The following is a 21,600-nucleotide window of genomic DNA, read 5'->3' as shown; positions in this document are numbered from 1 at the left end:
CGATCTTTTGCACTACATTCGCGAACAGTTCGTACCTTGAACAATATTCACTAAACCTTCGGAGTCCGGCTCGAACAGTTAAGATGACATTCGTCATCTCTGTTAACATTCTGTTCCTCTGTTTACATTTGATAATGTTCAGTTGACTGAACACAGTTGACTAAACCAGGGCGGGACTAGCATGGATATAGACTAGAGGGGCGCGCTACCGAAAGAAAGGCCCCTTCAAAGCGTTGGGTGTGTTGTGTTCCAATGTTAGGTACCGTGACACCTCATAGACGTCATACGCGCAAAGCGACGCTTTCTCGCAGAAAAGAGTGTTATTTTAAAAACTCCGACTCTTCAGAAATAAAATCGTTGAGCCACCAAAAACCACCGCAAAAAAAAAAAAAAAAAAGCTAACAAGACTTAAAAACCGCCAAAGATCTCGCCTACCGCAATACAATTTCGGCCGCTAAACAGTGTAACCCACTAAATTTAGCGGAAAAACCGCTAATTTGGCAACATTGACCGCGACCTTGTGTTCGGCAGAAGATAGCCACAGCCACTAAATCACCGCGGCGGCGGGTTATTTCTAGTTTAAAGAAAAAATTAAAAAAAAAAACATTAGGAAATAGCTGTGCATAGCCTCAACGGCAAACAAACAATAGTTTCGCACACGCGCGTTAGATCAGAGATGATGCTGTTCAAAGACACACTCTTCAAGGACCCTCCACTGAATCTGCAGCAAATGGTATGAATATGTGAATATTTCCTGAGCACGAATCTGCAGATGCCTCCGAGCTAGCATAACCACTACAAGTAAGCGTACGGCCAAGTGAGCGGCACCGAAGCTGGGTAACAGTAAAGGAGGAGACTCTGCCATGATCTCAGGCTTTAACTATGCATTTAGCTGCGTCAGGCCGTGCGCACTGTGCAGAGCGGTGCGTTCGATGCCACTCCATAGCCGCCACGAGTAGCCGATGCCTTCAGAGTTAACTATTTCCCACGTGTGCGCAGGAAAACATTTGAAAAGCGCACCATATAGTATACACATGAGCATTGCTGACCAACGTAGAGGCGCTTCTGTATGTTTCAATATACATTTTGATTGCATAATACGTTTACGCAAGGTACTCGTAAACTGCTCGCCGGAGTACGACGTGAGCGTTCAGCATGTGTTGGGCCCATGCAAAATACACGCCAGGAAAGGAAGCTCTATGAACCTGGGCTGCATAAACCAATACAACCAGAAAGCTGGGATAAGCATCTCAGCCATCCGGCCATGGATATTTTTTTCTTTTCTTTTTTGTTTCGGCAACATGAACACGAGTGAAACTTCCCGCAGAAAAAAAAAAGGGAACAAGGGAAAAAATCGGCTGTACGCGTGCTGGGAACGGGGTTTTGCGCGAGGAGGCAGCGCGGATCTAATCGACCGCAGCCACTGTGGGCCAAAAGGAAGGAGCAGCCGGCGGCTTTTAATGGGTGTCCGAGGGTCGCCGGGTGCTGGGCTCCGGTCTGCGGCGGCCATCGGAGGGAGCGCCGCTTGAGAGGGGGAGCGCTCCTTTGGTCGAGGCCGCCGAGAGGGCTGCGCCGATCTTGGCGGGCACATGTCGGCGGCGCCTTTGATCTCGAGGCCTCGGCCGAGATGCCGCCAGCGGGGGCCGTCCAACAACGCCGGCTCGCCGCCCTAGCATTGTTGTCGACCGGAGAGACCACTGCCAGCCAGCGTGCCGCGTCGCTAATCGCTCGCAGGCTTTGCGGGAGGCGCAAATGAGCACGGCAAGGTCTCGCCCTTCCCCTGATGGCTGCCGCCCCCTGTCGCGATTGTGCTCTCCATTAAACTCCCGCTGCCAGATGCATCCTTTGACCGCGCGAGGTGCCGGCCACAGATTCGTGGCAAAATACCGCCATGGTGCTCAGACGACTTCAAGAACTTACAAAAGGTGCCGCGAAAAGCGACGGTATGCCTTGTGTGTGATTTGATTGGTGCCCCCGTCACACGCGGCAGACGTGAATACTTTAAAGCCGGCGCAACGATACGGATGACATGTGCTGGACATGTTTTCGTAAGCATTCAAGCTTGAAGTTTGATATGTGCAGCACAGACTTGCATTACGCAGAATGCCACGCGCGTTTCTGTAAAACTCGCCGTGGCAATGCGACAGAACACGCATTAAGTTAATTTAAATTGCAGAGGTTCGACACGTCTTGCTGATTAAGAGCTTGGACACGCAGGCCAGAGAAATAAACGAAGGCGGGGTGCAGCAGGAGCCATGAGCATACATGCGGCGCATCGAACATAGACTCAGGCGGTAGCTTCCTCCACACTACTTCCGTCTCCACCGTGTCAAAGTATAACAGGAATCACCATAGAATTGAATGCTAAAAGAATAAAAATAAAGGAATAATAAAAGAAAAGCACGTGTTCACCGCACTCAAGTTTGCCGGGTGCTACAGAATTTAAAGAAGACGAGGATTGTATGCCGCGATCCAACACCACCGAGCATCAGAATCATAACGCATCTGCGGATAGAACGGGAAAGAAGTGCATGAATGATGAAGTGAAGTCGGGAGAGAGGAATGTAGCGCGCATTATGAGCAAACGTGCGACATTTGTCTAGAACAGCGCCGCGATATCTGCATCATAGGAGACATTAAACGGCAATAGTCGTAAAAAAGGGAACCTTAAGCAAATTTTCTGCAACAAAACGGGAGTTCTATGTAAATATTTGCAGACATCGGATTGAAAGAGAGGGAAGGGGGAACCACGCACTGAGCTACACACGAAACAAATAAGAAAGTAATCGATCCCTCATCTTTGCCCCCGCCCTAGTGGGGACAAGGAATGGAATGGCATAAATGAGAGTGATATCAGACGTAAAGGCACGTTCGGGGGCGAGATAAACAATTTTTTTGCGTGCAGATTAATCGCAAGTACGTGCACCAGCAATTAGAGCTCTAGACGTAATTTGTAACATGCTTTGGTGCACGAACATGCAACATGCAACAGCGCACGAACTGCTTTGCGAAAAGCGCCCGATATCGACCAGGGACTGGGATAGAACGATGGATACAGGAAGAATCGAAATGTGATTAATCAAATCTATATTATTTTACTATTCGGTCATCATGACATTTGTATGAAACGTGTCGCAGTGGTGTGTTACCTCATCAATGGCAAAGGCTCGCCAACGCTGCAAGTTATCGCAGTTGCGTTACACGGCCAAATAAAAATGAATGTCACAGAAAAGACTTGGTTTTTAATAGAAGGGACGGAGCAATAGTAGTATCGGGAAGCTATCGGCGACATGCGACCGCTCTCCTGTCTGGCCGAGTAGTTAACCATGCACGAGGCCAAGAACGAAGCTCTTGCGCTGACGGCGTCCACCATGGTGCGCAGGGCACAGATTTCTCCCCTGTTGACTTGTACAGGGAGATAGAAGCGTTATAAAGAGCTCGAAAGGAGATCCTCGATAAGGCCGGAGGATCAACGGTTTGTTTACTCAGCGGGCTCCCGCGAGGCGTGGGCGGAGAGTGGTGGGAGGAGGCAAGGGGTATCGCGCGCTATCGGACCGGGCGGGCACAAGTGCTCGGTGGCGCGAGGAGGGAATCTTCCTGGCGGCTCCCTTTGAGCGTTTGTCACACTCGGCGCGGCGAATTATCGGCGCTGCACGGCGCTTTTGATGCTCGCCGGCCGCCAGGCGGCGCTCGCCCGGCGGGCTGCTCCGCGGGGTCAACGCACACGCGCGTCCGCCGCCGCGGGAGCGCGCGTGACTGCGCGCAACGGCCCGACAGCCACTTCGGGCGAGGGGATCGGCGGCGCCCGAAGTCGTATGCGCGCGTAGCGGGCACTCCCTTCGGAATGCACGCGTGTTGCATGCTGCTGCTCACTCACTTCTGGCGAGAACGCAGCATCGACGCGTGAACATTCGTATTGCTGTCGAAGCCCTGTCTTGTATATCTACCATGGCGCTCCAAAAGCACGCTAGCACCACTCCATTTCAGGTGCGCTGCCACCGAACAGCTCCGCGGACGCACGTGCGTCCCGTCGGTCCACCCCCTCACCCCCTTCGAAATGCACTGTACGAATGGGGCCCGCTGATGGGCGGTGCTTCGAGAAATGCCTTCCAGCGATTTTTGCCACTTTACGTCCATTATGAAAGGGAACACCGGATTTGGGTTCAAAGGCGGTAATGTTCCTTGTGTGTGCTTGTAATGAGGAAAAGTTCTACGAGCAGGATTCTTAAACAGAACAACAAAATAACAAATAGCAGAGAGTGAGGTTTTACAGGAATCGCGGTTCGAACACAGATGAGGTGTGCCATTTCATATTGGACGAGGATGTACTGCGCATCAAGGCCCTGCAAGGCCACTCGCGGCCACAAACAGCCTCTGCGAAACCACTTGGCGCCGCATAACAATGAGCGCGAGAAACCTGAGCTTCAACTGGGGGCCGAGCCCTTGCCTACAGCTGCTTCGAGGGGTGCAAAGGAGCGGGGTGACGCCACCTGTACTGCGTGCAGCCAGCAGGCGTGAAGAAGGGGGCCATGGCAGAAATGGCCGCCGCAATGTCCGGCGGCCAATTAATTAGCGGCCCCGAGCGGCGCGGCCGCCGCCTGCGGGCGCCCCAGCAGGGAAGCCGCCGGAACCGCTCGAGTGGCCGCCGCCTTTGATGTCCGCCGCCGCCGCTCACGATACGGCGGCGCCGCCATGTTGGAAATTAAGATAAGGCTCCGACGGGGGCCTTTGCGCCCCGCCGCAAGCGTGCCGTATGCGCCGGCGGCGGCATACAACCGATGATGCCGGCCCCTGTGCGACAGCTCGGCAAACCTCATCGAGCACATAGCTTGCTCAAGCGGCATGGACCGCTCGCTTCACAGCAGCGTCTCTACAGAACGCACGAAAATATTCGAGAAAAAAAAAATGTCCGGTCAATCAGCATGGCGGAACAGGAAGGTCAGACGCACCATGCTATTTGCCGAACAAGCACTACGCGTTTTTTCAACGCGAAAAGCACGGAGGCAACATTTTCTTGTGCCCGTGTCCGGAGACCCGGCGGTTCTCGCTACGCGGAACGAGTTGCGCAATATGCGTTCCTTTCCTTAGAGCTGCGTAGCGTGTCCACAGAGTCGCGTTAATGCTTTTATAGCGATAGCTAGAAATTCGTAGCAGTATTCTCTCTGACAGCTGTACGCATAGCGTCCACAGCAGTATCACCACAGAAAGCAGGTGATCGTATGACGGACTCTGAAATGTGATTGGTCACTTCTCAGAGCAAACGAGCGGACTGTTTCTTTGCACATTTCATGGCGGTGGCAGATAATGAACTATTCGCAATTATGTTGGATTTTCATTGTGCGGCCTTGACACCGGCATTTCGCAAGGGCAGTGCCGGGGCTTAACGCCCCTCTATGAAAAATATGATTTACTGAAGAGGTTTTAACGCCGGTGATCAAACACGCGACGTCACGATTAGTAGCAGAAAGGAAGAAAGCTGCTTTCGAGCTCTTATTTTCAGTAAACTGCTCTTAATTATTTATTTTCCCCTCTTGTTTTAAACATCATATGAGTGTCCTATTAGCTAAATAATTTCTCAGTCACTGCGTCCGGCCCCGAATCGAAAGGTGCAGTGGATACTTCCGGCACGGCTGCCACACTGTGTTCACCGATACCCTATATTGTGGATGTGTGGGGAACTCGCGGGGGAATACGTTTCTCGCGAATTCCGCTCTCCGAGAACTTTTCTCGTCAGTGTTCCATAAACAATCAAGCAACAGTTGCGCGTAGAACTTATACAAACATGGAATTACGAAGAAAGCAATCACTGCTGCATTCATATCATGATGCCATCAACGATTTTATCGACGCCCGTAGAAACGACCCCGTGGTGATATCGCGTATAGACACACGTTGATTGACCTTTTGTTAACCGAACTCGGGACATGTCGATTCTGGAACAACAATCAAATGCAGCTCCTTTTTTTTCGAAACCCCACCGATGGTGTATAATTACGAGCATCGGCTGCCATGCAACAAGCTTCAATGGCGTTTCTTCTTCTATCTTTCTTTTGTGGAGACGACCCGATTTACTAGAACCGGACTGTAAAGCAGGGGAGATCAAAATTCCGGCCAGACAAAAAAAAAAAAAAAAAAGCAATTCGGATGACCCAAACGCTAGCAGAGACTACGCCTTGTCGAGTTTTCTCTCTCTCCCTTTCTTTTAAACATTAACAGCTCGGTACAAAGCGAATTTCTCAGCAGATCATCGAAGTGTATATAAGCCTAGGTGCGCACGTGTGCGCACGTGTGTTACCGCTAAAGCGCGCGCACAAACACGCACGCACAAACACCGGAGCCCTCACTTCAAAAAAAAAAAAAAACTTAACCAATTAGGATACAAAGACGGTTGGTATATATATATATATATATATATATATATATATATATATATATTTCCCCTCCATGTCTGCGAAGCGGGCTGTGCGATCCCTGAGCGCACGGTCAGCACGCGCCAAGAGGGACGTACGTATTAGATAGACAGAGCGCCGCTGGGCGTCAGTGATATGATAGCATTAGCAATTTCTATATTGCTAATGAGCAATCAGGAGCACAAGAATGCTACAGAAATCCTGAGAATTGTCTACTAATGCGGAAGCGCATTCTTTGGCTCGACTGCTAATTGGCTTTTGCTTACTTATTGAGCTATAATATAGCTTATGCATGTCTACTCATCGCAACCAATCATCAACTATATTACACTGTTAATTATAACAATTACATGTGTTAACTTGACCAATTGTGGATTTATTTTGCAGACAGTGAGTACGAACTTTATTGAGGTCCTGAGGAGAAACAATTAAAGCGGGGCCGGAGGCCCCGCCAATCAATCCGGTGGCTCCACCCAGGTCGGGGCCGGTAGACACAGACATAAGGCGTCAAGGGACGGACAGATTTTGCTGGGGTACTCGATGGAGAGAAACCTCTTAATATCCTTTTGACTTGAACCGGGTGTGACGTAAACTGAGGCCACAGCAACTTTCACTCCCATGAATGTAATGTAATGTAATGTAATGTAATAATAATAAAATAAATAATAAAATAAATAGAATGTAATGTGGCTCTCAGACATTTGTCTGCCACGCTGCGGTCCACGGTTCAAATCCCGAAGTATTTTTTTCTAACGCCAGAAGTCATCTACTATTACACTATTACAACGATTACATGTGTGAACATGACCAATTATGCATTTATTTTGCAGCGTCACGGGACGGACAGATATTGCTGGCGTACTCGCCAAAGAATGCTTACGCATTATTACAAAGCTCGTAAATGACTCTTATATAAATTGTCCCATATTTCAATATGCTGGAAATAGTGTGTGTGTGTGTGGGGGGGGGGGGGGGGGGGCGTGGGCGCGCATGCGTGCGTGCGTTGGAACAAAGAGGTCAACGTGCACGTAACAATGTAACACGCCAAGCCCTGGTACAGAAGGCTTGAGCCACTGCTGCTCGGCGAAGATCCTTCTCAAATGTTTATAACGGTCTTCGTGCGCTTCTGCACACTTGCGTTATCTCTGTGAAAAGTCCAGCATCAACTAATGATTCCATTTGGAAATCCTTGGGCCTTTGGAAGTTCGCTCTCAGCGAGACAATGTTATTTATGCGTGCCTACTAAGGGTGTGCATAGGTCTGCTAACGGTTATTTTTTTCCCCTCTAGATGGTGACCGAAAGAAAGAAACGCTACATCACTTTTCACTACACGAGTACAATTCAAATCGCTAAGTGAGGTGTGCGCGACCGACACTGCACACAAACCTATCAACGAAAACACTACAGTCGAGCCTCCATCCCCAGTTAGCGGATGTCTATACCTCTGCTAAAGCCGCCTGGCACAAACCTCGCAGAAACTTACCGAGCAAGCGAATGTCTGGCTCTGCGGTTTTTGCCGCGGCAGGTCGTCATCCAGCTGGCAAACGGGGTTGAAATGCGCGTTCACAACGATGCAGTCACCTGCCAACGAGACAAAATACATCCGGAGTTACACAGTATATCCGCTTAGGCGCCAAACATACAAAACAGAATAGACAAGACAATCACACAACAGGCGGGCACTGTATGTACGTCAAGGCGTGGCTTCACCCGCCCAACACGTTTGGCTCTCGATATAAACAGTTTCAGAAAATTAACCACTTGGAACGCATTGAATAGTCAAGTGTATTTGTACTTAGTAGAATTAAATTTACTGAACATGTAACGTGTTATAACATATACCTGAACGAGGGGATGCCCGTACGTGTTCTTTGAGAACAGGTGGCTACGTGCTTTGACCTTTCTTGCCCGAGCGGCAATCGATTAATCTTAACAGCTGGCTTGTTGGAACGGATCCCACTGTCGGACTGCGAAGAAACAGCGCAATCCCTAACAGTAAGTATGCAGTTCATAACTTGACAGTTTATTTCGTTTCTTCTCAGTATCCCTTACTTTTCGCGGTTCATATCGACGTTACAACTGGTACCTGAACAAAACCAGCTCTGAGAAGAAATAAGGACGCCGCGTGGTGCCAGATACATGCCTTGCCGAGCAGCAATAGCGACCCCTACAGACACCACGTGACATAAGTCTAACACTCAAGCGCTCTCGTTTAGGGAACCGAGCACTCTCGTGGATTAACCAAGCCAGGACAGTTGGCAAACGCCACAACAGCTCTACTTCCAGATACAGTTGAAGCAATGTATTGGTTAAAGCGCTAGAAGTCCCGACAAACTTGAAGCAGGCCGAGGAATGCGGGTCTTCCCAAGGCCGTGTTGTAAGAACCACGCTATATTGTTTTAAAGCTGCATCATAGATGGGAGCATCGGATCGACACAAGCGACGGCGAAGTTGGCTTCGTGAGCATACAATAACGGCGCACAACGATCATCCCATGTTCGTCGTCGGCAGACGCGAAGCGCGGCAGGGGGAACGGTACCGCGAGATAGTCCAGCGCGCGGCGAAAAACAAAGGGAGCGGGTGCCGACGTTCCAAAACTCTGCGCGGCTCGCACTCACGTGCCGCGGGATTAGCAAAGAAGCGCAGAGGAGGGGGGTGCGCGCTGGGTCGCCCGGCGGCATGCCTTGTGTCGCCGCGAAACGGGAGCCGCCGAGCGCTGCTTTGGGGGCCCCGGCGCCGCTTTTACGCCGCCGTTGCAGAATGCGGTCACCCGAGCCGTGCGCATGGGGGGACCGAGGGGGACGTCGCACGCCGGCGAATCGGCGCTCGCCAAAACACCGGGGCGCTACAAACGCGTGCCGGCGAGCCGACACCTGCTGCTGCTACTGCTGCAACTGCCACAATCACGGCGCCGGTGCGACAGAGGCGCTACACGCCGTGTCACACGCCGCCGCCGCGGAGAAGACAACAGGAAAAGGCGTCCGACACTGTCCGGAAAGCTGCATAATCGGAGGCCCCCAGGATGGGACCAGCTATCCGGTGCCAGCCGATGCGCGGACGCGCGCGTGCGCAGGTGTATCGGCGCTCCCATTCCGCTTCGTATAAAACGAGCGCATCGCGAAAGGTCGTCCATTTGGAGCGCCAATTCCTGCTTCATTAAAGACTCCGAATTAAACGCTGCCAGCCACCAGGGAAATTTAGTAAGCGCGCAGGAAATACGACCTACAATATAGGCTGTGTCATAAAATGGAGGCCCGAGCATGTTAGCTGCATGCGTGGCATCGCGATACGGCAGTTGCAAATAGCCAGAACTGAGAGGAAAACGACGATCCGCCGTACAGTGGCAACGCAGACTTCTTTAATTTTTCTCTCGTTCTTGTTTGTTCAGCAGGGCTACCTGACCTGTTGCCCTATACCTTCGGTGCAGTATACGTATATATACTCACGTATTTCACGCATTTTACAACGCGGCGCGCGTTGTAATCATATACAGAATGATCTTAACAGACAAACATGCTAAAACATCATAGGGGATATTTTTCACTGTTCTTTCTTTAAATGTAGAATTATTTATGGATGAGGAATACATTTTCGATAACTTACAAATGAGGTAGAAAGTGGAAGTTGGTTCAGCTCCCACCGTTTGCAAGCCATCTTTTATTGTGTAACAGTAACAGTTCGCCATTGGCCCTCCGTAGTCTCTTCCTAATAATCATTGGCCGAACGGGTGTCGTCAATTGAAACCAAAATGAAGCGAGCATCCTCCGTCACGACGTTATGTGCTCACGCTCAGGAAATCCTCTAGCCGTCACCTCGCCATGACTGCGTACTCGTTACATCTGAGGGGCACTTGTTCTCGGCTGAACCACCGCGACGGATTTAATAGCGGCGTGTAGTGCGGCAGTGTGCCGAATTAATTTATACGACTATAGCCTACCAAAAACGTGACAGGATGTTTCACTACAGGGTGTATCACTTGGGCCAAACTTTAAAAATGTTCAAATGATACGCAGCTGGACAGACCCAAGGTAATGTTGTTTGCCGTCGCTTGGATATACCGAGATTTTTTGAATTCCGCCTAATTAGATCATTAGTCTTAATTAATCAACTTATTTATTATTATAATCAAATGAAACGCGTCGATGAGAAAATTGTAGAGCAACACGAAAAGCTCCCGATACAGCTTTCTGTCGCTCAGTACGTGCTACATAAAAGTGTTTTACCGAGCGTGAAAGAAGCCCGCGAATACACGCAAAGTGCCTCGAGCGGCCAGTCGCGCGGGAATTTTGCGTGTATTCGCAAAATTTTAATTCTGATTATAATAAATCTAACTAATTCTATATAATTCTAATAAATCTAATTATAAGAATTTAGAAGTTTATTAATTAAGACTAATTATCTAATTAGGCGGAATGCGGCATAATCTGAGCATCACCAAGCGACGGCAAACAACATTACTTTGGTTCTGTACAGCTACGTAGCATTTGCATATTTTTCATTTGCATATTTTTAAAGTTTGGCCCAAGTTAAGTGAAACACCCTGCATGTGCCAGTGGTCTCACAGCCAAAGCATTTCGTTGTGCCCGGCTGTTATCCGAGTGTGTACTGCCGACTGCGTTTACAATAAGGAGATAACACCGTGGGAAAGACCTCCCACACATGGACGATACCAAGCAGCAAAGTGCATGCATAGCACTTTGCCACTTGCGGGTAGGAAAAAGGTTGCATACTCAGCTCAGACAGGCGAAATGGGGCATAACCAGGAATGTGATTTACGAATCTTGACAATTTTAAAAGCTTTCAATCACTGGCCGACCACCTTCGTTAATAAGTTAGTTACCCGATTGGATACCGCCCGTTATTACGAACCGCTCTCAATAGCGCACGAACTGCTTTGCGAAAAGCGCCCGATATCGACCATGCAGGGACTGGGTACCGTATAACGGTCCGTTTCATTTTCCATTCGTTTCGCCCAGAGTCACTGACTAGAGCGCCGTCATTATCTACGGACGATGGCCGCATCGAAATTTTGGACATTCACTTAACCCACAAGTCGAGCAGAGCCGCCTCGCGAGGTCGACAGCGATTTCTTTGACTTGGAAAAGCGGCGCCATGCACACTCGGTCATGTTTACGATGCGCTTGGGGTTGCAAAATGGCAGTATATTTATGAGCACGCTTTCACTGGATCGCCGCGGTTCTAGACGAGTCCAAGAAAGACGCGTACTGCACATATGGAACAGATTTCGTGGGATCGAGTATGTATATACGACAAATTCGCGCCCGAAGGAGACACGCGTTAACGCACGACGCATCGTCAAACAAAGTAACGTTACTTCCTGATGCGATGATTGGCAAAGATGTATTATCTATACACTTGCGACACCAGTCGGTTGATCAAAGAACTGAGCGCAGTGACAGGCAATAACACGGAAGGGCAATTATACATAGTGCTGTAGTTGGCAATTTATTATCGGCGAATAACACTGCATAAAAACAAGGGGCACCTAGAAATAAGACATAAAAGAGGGCCGGTATTTGCAGATCATGAACTAATACGTAATAAGGTCGACAGTTTCCTCGTGATTGTACAGTCGTCTCACATTCGTGGTGCAGTATGGGGCACTCCGATAGGAAAGGCGTATCAAAGGTCGTGCCAAACATTGTCGACAGAGAAGGGTCATTTTACTTCAAACTATACGGTGCACAAGGGTCGATTTGTGTATGGTGTATAGCCAGACGTTGGTTGTATAAGTGCGTGTATTCCATACGAATATAGCGTTTAACCGCGTGCAAACGTGCGAAACAGGCATGCAGGCCTTCATAGGCTAACCGGAACAGCTTCATCGACGTGCTGATTGCCTCTGAGGATGCAGCGGATTTGTAGCCACTGCAATGCTATTTCATATCCTTACTGAGCTGGGTGGTCTCTTTAATTTCCAACACTAATTGTTCCAGTAATCCGCGATTCAGGACTGGAAACAAATACTGAACTGCTGCCTTCCAAATGAAGGGAACGGATCACGGACATTTACAGCACTAACCAAAGCGCTCCACGACGGGCTGCAAGTTCTGCAGCCGTGCTTATTGCCAGGCCAACTTCGCAGTTGCGACTTGTATGCTGAGATAACCCCAACTACGGCAGAGCTGCGTTAGGCGTACGTTATTGAGTATTTGCACAAAATGGGAGGACGGTGCGGCTGCAGCGCTTTTCGTGCTAAGGTATATAGTATACGTAAGCTGCTGCACAGCTAATCACAAGTACGCCGATTTGTGTGTGCGTGAATAACATGCATAGCACGGTGGATTTGGATCTATACAGTCAGGTACCACGGTGGACTTGGAAGGTTTCGCCGCAGGCATAAGTCCAGACGGTAGCCAGTATATACTGGTGAGCGGAAATTTGAAAGTTGGAGCGTGAGATGGGCATGGCGACCGATGTCTGGATATGTCTGAAGGTACAGTCCTTGTCCAACGTATCGAAGCCATTCCGCGGGCGACAGCGGCTGCCGTCTGGCAGCGTGGCAAGTATCCATGTAGCACGCACCCGTGGCTGCATGCCTCGCTCAATCTCGGGCTTTTGAGCATCGGAAGTTATACAGCCAGCTCCAGTCACGTTTGCAGTGGCTTCAAAACTTCTGGAGAAGCCTGTACACGTGATTCTTGTTCTGCCTTGCGCGTGGCGTCAGCGAAAAACAGGTACTTGCGAATGCAACTTGCATTGCAAGCAGGTAATTTTGCACTTTACTTTCGGTTCCCATGCTGCGAACGTGATCCGCGTTTACAACTGCGCCTTCGTACAACAGCTGACCCGAAGTCAGATAGGCAGGCACTTTCCGTCCGAGTTTCCACAGTTTTGTGTTGATTAACAGAGTGATAGGCATTTCAATGAGCGCTACATTCGTCGCACTTTACATATAACCCGCCGCGCTGGGTCCACAGCTATGACGTTCTGCTGCGAAGCACGAGGTCGCAGGTTCGGTTCCCAGTCGCGGCTGCCGCCATTCCAATCTGCAATCCACTTGCCTTGGCTCACCTTCCAAGAGACATCTTTCTTTCCTTTAGTTCGGTAACTCTCTAGCCGTCCTCAAGCAGAAACTTGCAGAGTTTTGAATATTTCCACAAGTTGAAAGAATGGACATAGCTTGAATTGTGCTCATGGCGGCAGCACAATAGCAAGTTCTAAAGAACTGCGATTCTTCTCGCCACCACCAGTGGCGAGAAGAGCGAAAAGAAAGAGAACAAGAAAAAAAAAAAAGATGACGGGAGTGCCGTCTCCGGCCGGTATCGCCAGTCGGAGGGAACGAAGGCCCCTGTTTCGACGTCACGGCGGCCCTGATTAAAGGGGCCCGGCAACGGCTCTCGCCGCGACGGCTGTTTTTCTGCTTTCCCTCTCCTCGCATCAGTGCAGCCGCGTTGCATCGGACCCGGTGCGCGGCACGCGCAGCTCCCGCGAAGCTCGTCCAGTCACACGCAATCATGCGGCGTCCACTCCGTGCGCTCTGCCAACGAGGGCTTTCATCTGCGAGGGCGCCGCCCTGGCCTGGATATGCACTCGAGAGATTTCCAAAGACGGGAGTTGGCTAGGCTCCTTAACGTACAGCCATCAGCCAGACATTCCGCGTTCCATGCGGCAGTATAACTCGAGAATAATCACGGTTTCTGTATAGATTCGTTGGGGGGTGCGGGGTGAGATCTTTAAAGCGATCTTGGGGCTCAGCCGCCAGGAAAGCCACTCGTAACTGTTCTTAGATTTTCCAAGACTTATTTGCCTCTTACTCTTGCATTCAGCGAGCTCCCTGTGATTTCGCCAAGCTGGCTAAGCTATACGAAGAACCTGTTGACTAATGTCACTTATTGATAATTTTGTTCTTCAATATCATGAAGCTTTCCGCGAGTCGATAATTCATAATAACATATATAACCGTCCGCTATTTGGGGTACCCTTGCCCCCACAGGATACCTGTCAAACGTTTAGAAATCGTCCGACCGCGATCGCAACGTGCCCTTTAATTAGTCTGTCCAGACAAACGGCCAGCGGCCGTGGGCTTCACGAAGAACCGGCTCTAAACGAACTTGCTAAATCATGCTGGCCTCATTTTATAAATTCAAGCATCAACGATACTGACTAACGACCATGCACTTTCTCTGCGGTCACGTGCTCGTACGTGACCCGATCAACAGTGGGCGAATGAGAGACCTCAGCCCGGGCCAAAGTCTTGACAAGAGGGGTTGTCCTTGTCTGGTCAAACAATTCGACAAGGATTTCCCTAGTCGAAACGTCGGCTCCGCGTTGAGGCTTCCCTTGAGCCAACCACTCTTGATGAATTCAAGTCTGTATCTTCCGTTATCCCTCCGCCTTGTTTGGATTTGTCCATCGTGACCCGTCACTCATAACCTAATACTTGCTACCTTCCCGTATCATCCGATGCGGAATAGCAGTATTGAACAGCCTACCTCATGCAGACGGACCTCCCCCTTTCCTTACGCTCCGTCGCAAAAATTTTCTGCCGTTACGATGGACGTCGGGAAATATGTTGCGAGACATATGCTCGATGAAGCTGCCTTTTCATTATTACATAATGTGGTTGAAAGGATCTTTTGGCATCTTTAATTTATGCCGAAGTGACTCCCTTGTTCTTCCGTCTGAGCGAGAATAAGTGCGCATAATTCGTTAACATCGACTCAGAAAATGTGTGAGCTTGCCATTTCCGGTATGCTATATGCCAGCATCACGGCCGCTCGATGGAATTTCCATCGAGGGACCGTGCCAGGATTTTCGAGTCGGTAGTGATGGGCGGCACGGCTCTCATTTCCTAATAGTAGAGCATTCGTTGTTGTGAGGACGTACGCTAGTCATTAAGAATTACGATCAGTTTATAACTGCTATACAAGTATACGAGCTATGTTTTTTTACACGTCGGTATAGAAAGATTCATAACCAGTATACGCGTTCAGTTTCTTTTTGTACTCAGTCCTGTAAAAAAACAACACATCATTACACCATTGTGTTCCTCTCTGTCTTGCACTGCAGCCCTAATACTTAATAATAATAATAATAATAATAATAATAATAATAATAATAATAATAATAATAATAATAATAATAATAATAAATACTCGGGTAGCCCCTTTTCGAAAATATCGCACCGCCGTTTTCATGCTATATAAGCGACCACAAGAACGCAAAATGTTGACAGTAAACCATATGTATTCTCTAATAGTAATAATATAATCTCAAGCTGAAGATATATATATATATATATATATATATATATATAGTAGTATATAGTGTGTGTGTGTGTGTGTGTGTGTGTGTGTGTGTGCGCGCAGAGAGAGAAGCTCCAAATATTCAGTGCGTAACATCTCTGCCTTTTCCACTACCCTAAACAGCCCAATATTTTCGTTCTCCTGTTTCTTGAAACGCATCGACCTGCACGGCGGAGGCACGCAGTGCCTAAAGTCCACCTCGCCCTTCACCTATTAGCGAAAATGCGGCAGCTAAAGGTGCACGCAGGTTGCGTACGAGCAAGCACGAGGGAACGCAACCAGAAAGAATACCCTGCAGAAGACATCACAGTTACAAAACGGGCACCTAAAACCTGCCTTCTAAATTGAACGTCAGCCAACACACACACACACACACACACACACACACACACACACACACACACACACACACACACACACACACACACACACACACACACACACACACAAACACGCGCGCACACACGGAAACAATAAATAAAAATGACTAAAATGAACCTGGCATGCAAAGGTAGCGTCGAGAAGCAGGCGGCCGCACCGATTGAAGCCGCGAAGGGCGCTTCCCCGGCGCAAGCAAACAGGGCCAACTGAAGAAAGCACGCCGCCTGCCAGGGTGACGACACAAGATGTATCGACGCGCTCGGAATCCACGGCGCCCTCCGCGACCCTTCTGCTTTCGCCGTTGGTGATGGATGGCACCAACTTAGTGGAATCGCAGCTCGGGAATCTGTGAGGTTCTGTTAAATGATCTCCCGCCTAAACGGCGGCCTGCCGCTCATTATGCCAAAAGCGTATAGTAGACCTGCTGAACACTAGCCGTTTCTCTCGCACCTGCGGTGACGCCGGCAGTTCGTGCGATAAAAGTACGGTGGCTCATCTTTCATTCAACTGTCCACGTCAGAGACGTTCGTAAGAGGTGCAGTAAGGAATTACGTGCGAATGATTCGCGGTGGATTTCCGCAGGGCGGTATGGCAGCGGGTGCGTGTCGCCCCTTGTTTAGCGTAGTGCATGCGTCTTCGTAATTGTAGTTTCAAGTTTCGCAAAGCGCACACGAACACCGCTTGTTGAAGGTACTGTGAAGAGTAAGCACACCATATAATTTCGAGCCAACAATTCTCCCGTGATTTGTGAAATGGCTTGGCCACCTCCATCAGCTCACTTGCAAACGAAAGCCACCAAAAAGCGTCCCTTTTCCGATGGAAAACATGTGCGCGGAGTTGCAATCTACCGTTACGTCAGTGTAGCGACGCCATGCAGATTTCTCTTCATTATTCAGCGTGATCGTGACCGTGGACGGCACGTCGCTTCGCACGCCGAGGAAGCGGCAGTGAGCGAAGTTCCATCACGGCGCGGCGGCGGCCAGATGAAAAGCGGCCGTAGCAACGGCGGCGTCCCTGTGAGACATAAAGAGCAACAGCGCGGTAGCGTATCGCCGCCGCCGCGGCACTCGGCTGCAACAAAACTAGCAGGAAGCCGTGGTTTCAATACACTCACCGTGCTTGCTCTGCATCTTGCCCATGGTGCCGCGTAGGAAAATAGCGCCGTAGCATTACAGCCGAGCTCCGAACGTCGACAGTGGCGGTAAGCGAGAAGACATGGTCGCCCGCAGAACTGGCCTGCTGTAGTACACTTTTCTTTCTTTTCGGCAACGCACTCAATGAAGGAGCCGCCGCTTGCAGCCGCTCGAGTCCCCCTTTCCTCGGCTGGCGAGGCCGCAGCGCAAGGCGAAAGCCGTCGCCAGCCAATGGGCGCAGGAACGGCGCACTCCGTCCTCTGAGGTGGGGCCGCCGGCCGGACGGCGGGCAAGCGAGCGCCTGCAGCAGCCGCGGCCGCTGTCGCCCTCGGCTTGAACCGCGCCCACTCGACTGCTGCGGTGCCTGCGCTTTGACTGGCCGCAACGCCGCTGACTTCCTTCTCTGCCGCGTTGCGAGATTTCCCAACAGCGTCATTAGTGGAGAGAAACGGCTTCAGAAGTTTCGACGCGAGAAGCCCGAAGACATCAGCCCCTCACGTGCCTTACGGCCTTCCGTCGCCCTGACCTCTTCGGCTCTTCTCAGATATTCATCAGTTTTGACCAACCGCTCTACTCTTTTTCTTTTTTTTTCCACTGAACAAATTGAGACTGCGGTGCGATGTGACTGCCACCGTTGGTGCATATTTAAAATTCATATGGATCAATCGGAGCTGATTCGTATGCTCGAATACACTTCGTAATGCGAGTATTTTAGACACAATTAATAAAATACTTGCTTTAGGAATATGCTGATGTTAGATGAACTGTAGTCAGTTCAATGAACCTTCGGGTAACGTGTCATATGGCAACTAAGCGTACCTCTATACAGCGCGTGATTGCTTTGCTGCTTTAACGGTCTGTCAGCTTAATCGAACACTTAATCGAACACTGATGATCATGTGATCACAGCTCGAGTATTGCGTGACGAGCAACTATAATATATTTTCATACTGTGCGTGAGTATTCATGGCATTTTATTCTGTGTTGCCCTAGTCCGAGCTGACTTTCTTGTGCCCGGGTGCAATCACAGAAATGGCGTGCGATAAGATTTAAGGGTCGGCAATTGCTTATCTTCAACGATAAGTCTTCATGTTGAACCAAACCCTCAGCATTGTCGATAAGACAAAACAATGTCAGTAAATTTATAGACGGAGAATAAATGTACTGCTATGATGTGGAGTTCCAGACTGGAATTTTGCGCTCTCGGACGTTCCTGTATAACCATACGCGGAAGTCATGCACACTATCGCTACAGCACACAATCTATGTACATCAGACAAATATGAAGCAACCCGAGTACAACACGATCGCGTTCACCTTCCTTTTCTCTCTCTCATGCTTTCTGCATGCACAAAGGTCCAAAATATTTTGTCTGTTTTACGCCGTGCAACATCCAACTTCTTCAATACTGGCAAGTGATCCGCATGCACAAAATTCGGATTAAAACAATGAGCTTGTAGCGGCTCTACATAGGCACCTACACATTCGACATCCGCATACGCTTGTCTTTTCACTTATGCGGTATCGTATAAGTATTATAGCGGCTATGGTTACAATAAAATTCGGCTCAGGTTCCGACTCCGCGGGCTCCGTGAAGGACAACAGGTGGTTGTTTTGCCTGTGGAAAAAGTGGTGCGCGGGTTGTCTTACAGTCCATTCTCAAATAGGGTGTTATGCTAGAACACGTATACAACGTCGTGGTCCGAAGTGTACATAAGCCATTAAAGTAGCTGATAAAGGCTCAGCGTGCAGTCCCCGCACCTGTCCGTGCCATCCAACCGCAGCGTCTCACGCGTTGTAATTGCCTCGCGTTTGCCGCTATCTTTATGAGAAGAAAATAAGCACATATGGATAACTGCATACGTCGCGCAGACAAAGCGACGAAGTGGAGCTGGAGTCGAGTCAAACCGTTGTCCGTTTGCACTCCGCGCTCTGTCGCCGAGAAAGTCGCCTCCACGCGATAATTTGGCCGATAGTGGCGTCGTATGCACAATCTCGTCGTTATCACCCGCGCTGTGATCTCGAACCACCTATCTCGTTCCTATGCTAATTTAATTCTTTACTTTTGCGTCGAAACTTGCCAACATAACCGCAAAAACACCACCCGAACACAGGGAGGAGACCCCCCTCAGTAGTGCGTGCCATACCGACGAATTATTGAGTTTCGTGAAAAGCCTGTTTCACAAGCTGCGACGGGAGAAAAAAAGAAAAAAGAAATCGGTGCAGTCGCACGCGTCGCAATGCGATTTTCAGTCTTCGCGGAAAGACCGCGCGGTCCTCCTTATCAGGTGCGACCTCGCGGTGGGCCCGCAAGGTGGTACCTCAGCCGCCGCCGGGTGCTCGGGCCCGCAGCTGCACGCCACCAGCGCGGAGGGGAGGCGGCGCTGCCCGGTGCCATTGTGCGCGGGCCACGTGCACGTCGCCGCCGCAGCGAGCACGCACGCCCACGTGCGCGTGGGCGCAGCGCGGAAGAAGACGGCGACAGCTGGACGGCGGGCGGCCGAGGGAAGCCGCCGCGCGGGGAAGGGAGAGGGCCGCGTTTATTTTTTACGATGCCCCTTTGAAGTCGCCGAAACGCGTAAAATGACCCCCAGCCGACTTCCAGAAACCTATCATTGGGATGGGCGGGCACCGCGTTGCATGACGGGCATTATCCGCCGGCAGCCAGGCGATTTGGCCGCACGGGGACGGACAAGTGTGAAATCTTCCTCCTCGCCGCCCGCGCTGCCGTTGACAGCGGTTTCCGCGGCTCGCTTTCTGGTCGGCCGACCACCGATGGCCTCTTTTAATTCATCCGATACGAACGCACCCGCTTTTTATTATCGTCCTCGCCGCGCGCGAAGCGCCGGCCGGAGCTCTCTGTCCGAAAAGGCCCCTCTCGAAGCAGACGCCATCACGATCGAACAGTCTTCCACGCCTGGCCGGCAAATCGATTCCTGTGACATAGACGTTTGTGTTGTTTCGATGGCTAAAACACACACGCACACGCAAGAAAGAGAGAGAGAGAGAGAAAGAAAGCGGCCAAATGGGAAAGCAATATACAAGTGCTCACGATATGTCCAATGTTACTGTAAAACTGTTAGTCCACCTCTCGGATAATGGACGGTCCTCGTAGATAGCGGTGCGACGCTGATTCACGGACTACATGAATGCTGATTCGCGTCCTACAGGAATGTCACACATGTATCCCATAGACTTGTAAGAGTTAGGTAAAGTATAACTTCGTCTCCGAGCGTGGGTAAATTACGTACGCACGGTCTGTGTTATCTGCGGGAACAGTCATTGACATACGGTGAGATGTCATATCTCGACTGCAAGTCCGGGCAAAGATACTCTGAAATTTGTCATAATACGGATACAAGATACTGAGGCGATACATACTTGAGATACTGATGAAATACCGGGTGCTTCAGCGAACACTTTAAAAAAAAAAATTGCATTTCTCCGCAAAGTTCGGGAATTTATAACTCGAAATTGGTGGCATCCTGAGAATTCGTTCCAAGTGGATCCGCCCTGCGAACTCCACGCCTAGAATTTGGAAATTGCTATATGGGCCATAAGGTAATTAGTTAAAATTACTAAAAGCTTAATTAGTGATTTTGTTAATTAGTTGATAATGCATTTCAATTTTTTGTGCAAATAGTGTCCGCCTCTTCGAGTAGACCAGCTAATGAACTAAAATTGTGCTATCTGCCACAGGCAACCTCTAAAAAGTTTTGATACCCTGTGTACTAGCTTAAAGTTTACAATAGTTGCCTTGAAAATTTCTTGTCTCCTACCAACGCATCTCCTTTCTTTCGATTCTCCTCTACTAACACGTAAATTCATTCCGGGGTGCTATATCGCCATTCCGCAACAGTCTATGGGGCTGGCAGGACTTGCATCAGATCAACCAGGGGCGGATCCAGGTTTTTTCTGAGGGGGGGGGGTCAGCTTCTGTCAATGATGATGATGATGATGATGATAGTAGCCTTTCTTGTTTACCGAAATTTACCGTTTTTCCTCACGATAAACCCGCGTTTTATACGGCTAAAGCAACACCTGCAGCCCTCCGTGGTGGCTCAATCAGCCCAGGCGTTGAGCACGAGATCGCGGGATCAAATCCCGGCCGCGGCGGCCGCATTTCGATGGAGGCGAAATGCAAAAACGCCCGTGTTCTTGCGTTGTAGTGCAGGTTAAAGAACCCCAGGTGGTCAAAATTAATCCGGAGCCTTCCACTACGGCGTGCCTCATAATCAGAACTGGTTTTGGCACGTAAAACCCCAGAAAGAGGAAGAAGACCTGTAGCGAAGCCAGGTATCGGTTTCTCCGAGCTTATAGGAAAAGGACGTTACCCAATACAGCCATGTGCTTGGCGGCTGCGCCTGATAATACAGGGTGTTTAGAACTAAGTTTTATGGTTTTCT

The 21,600-nt window shown here is 49.8% G+C and overlaps 1 protein-coding gene across 1 annotated transcript in view; it reads right to left on the bottom strand.

Moving 5' to 3' along the window:
- The window catches only part of LOC119463535 (protein naked cuticle homolog 2-like), a 49,010-nt gene extending 31,364 nt beyond the window's left edge, over positions 1–17,646 (bottom strand). The window contains exons 1-2 of the mRNA XM_037724371.2: positions 17,176–17,646; positions 7,895–7,992 (exon numbers count right to left, since the gene is read on the bottom strand). Of these exons, the coding sequence (XP_037580299.1) occupies positions 7,895–7,992; positions 17,176–17,200 (123 nt within the window). The 5' untranslated portion in view covers positions 17,201–17,646. The remainder of the gene's footprint in view (positions 1–7,894; positions 7,993–17,175) is intronic.
- Between the last annotated feature and the right edge of the window lie 3,954 nt (positions 17,647–21,600).

This window comes from Dermacentor silvarum, chromosome 1 (genome assembly GCF_013339745.2).
Source record: "Dermacentor silvarum isolate Dsil-2018 chromosome 1, BIME_Dsil_1.4, whole genome shotgun sequence".
Lineage (NCBI taxonomy): Eukaryota > Metazoa > Arthropoda > Arachnida > Ixodida > Ixodidae > Dermacentor > Dermacentor silvarum.
Note: the sequence above shows the minus strand (reverse complement) of the source record. Positions and strands in the feature narration are given on the sequence as shown.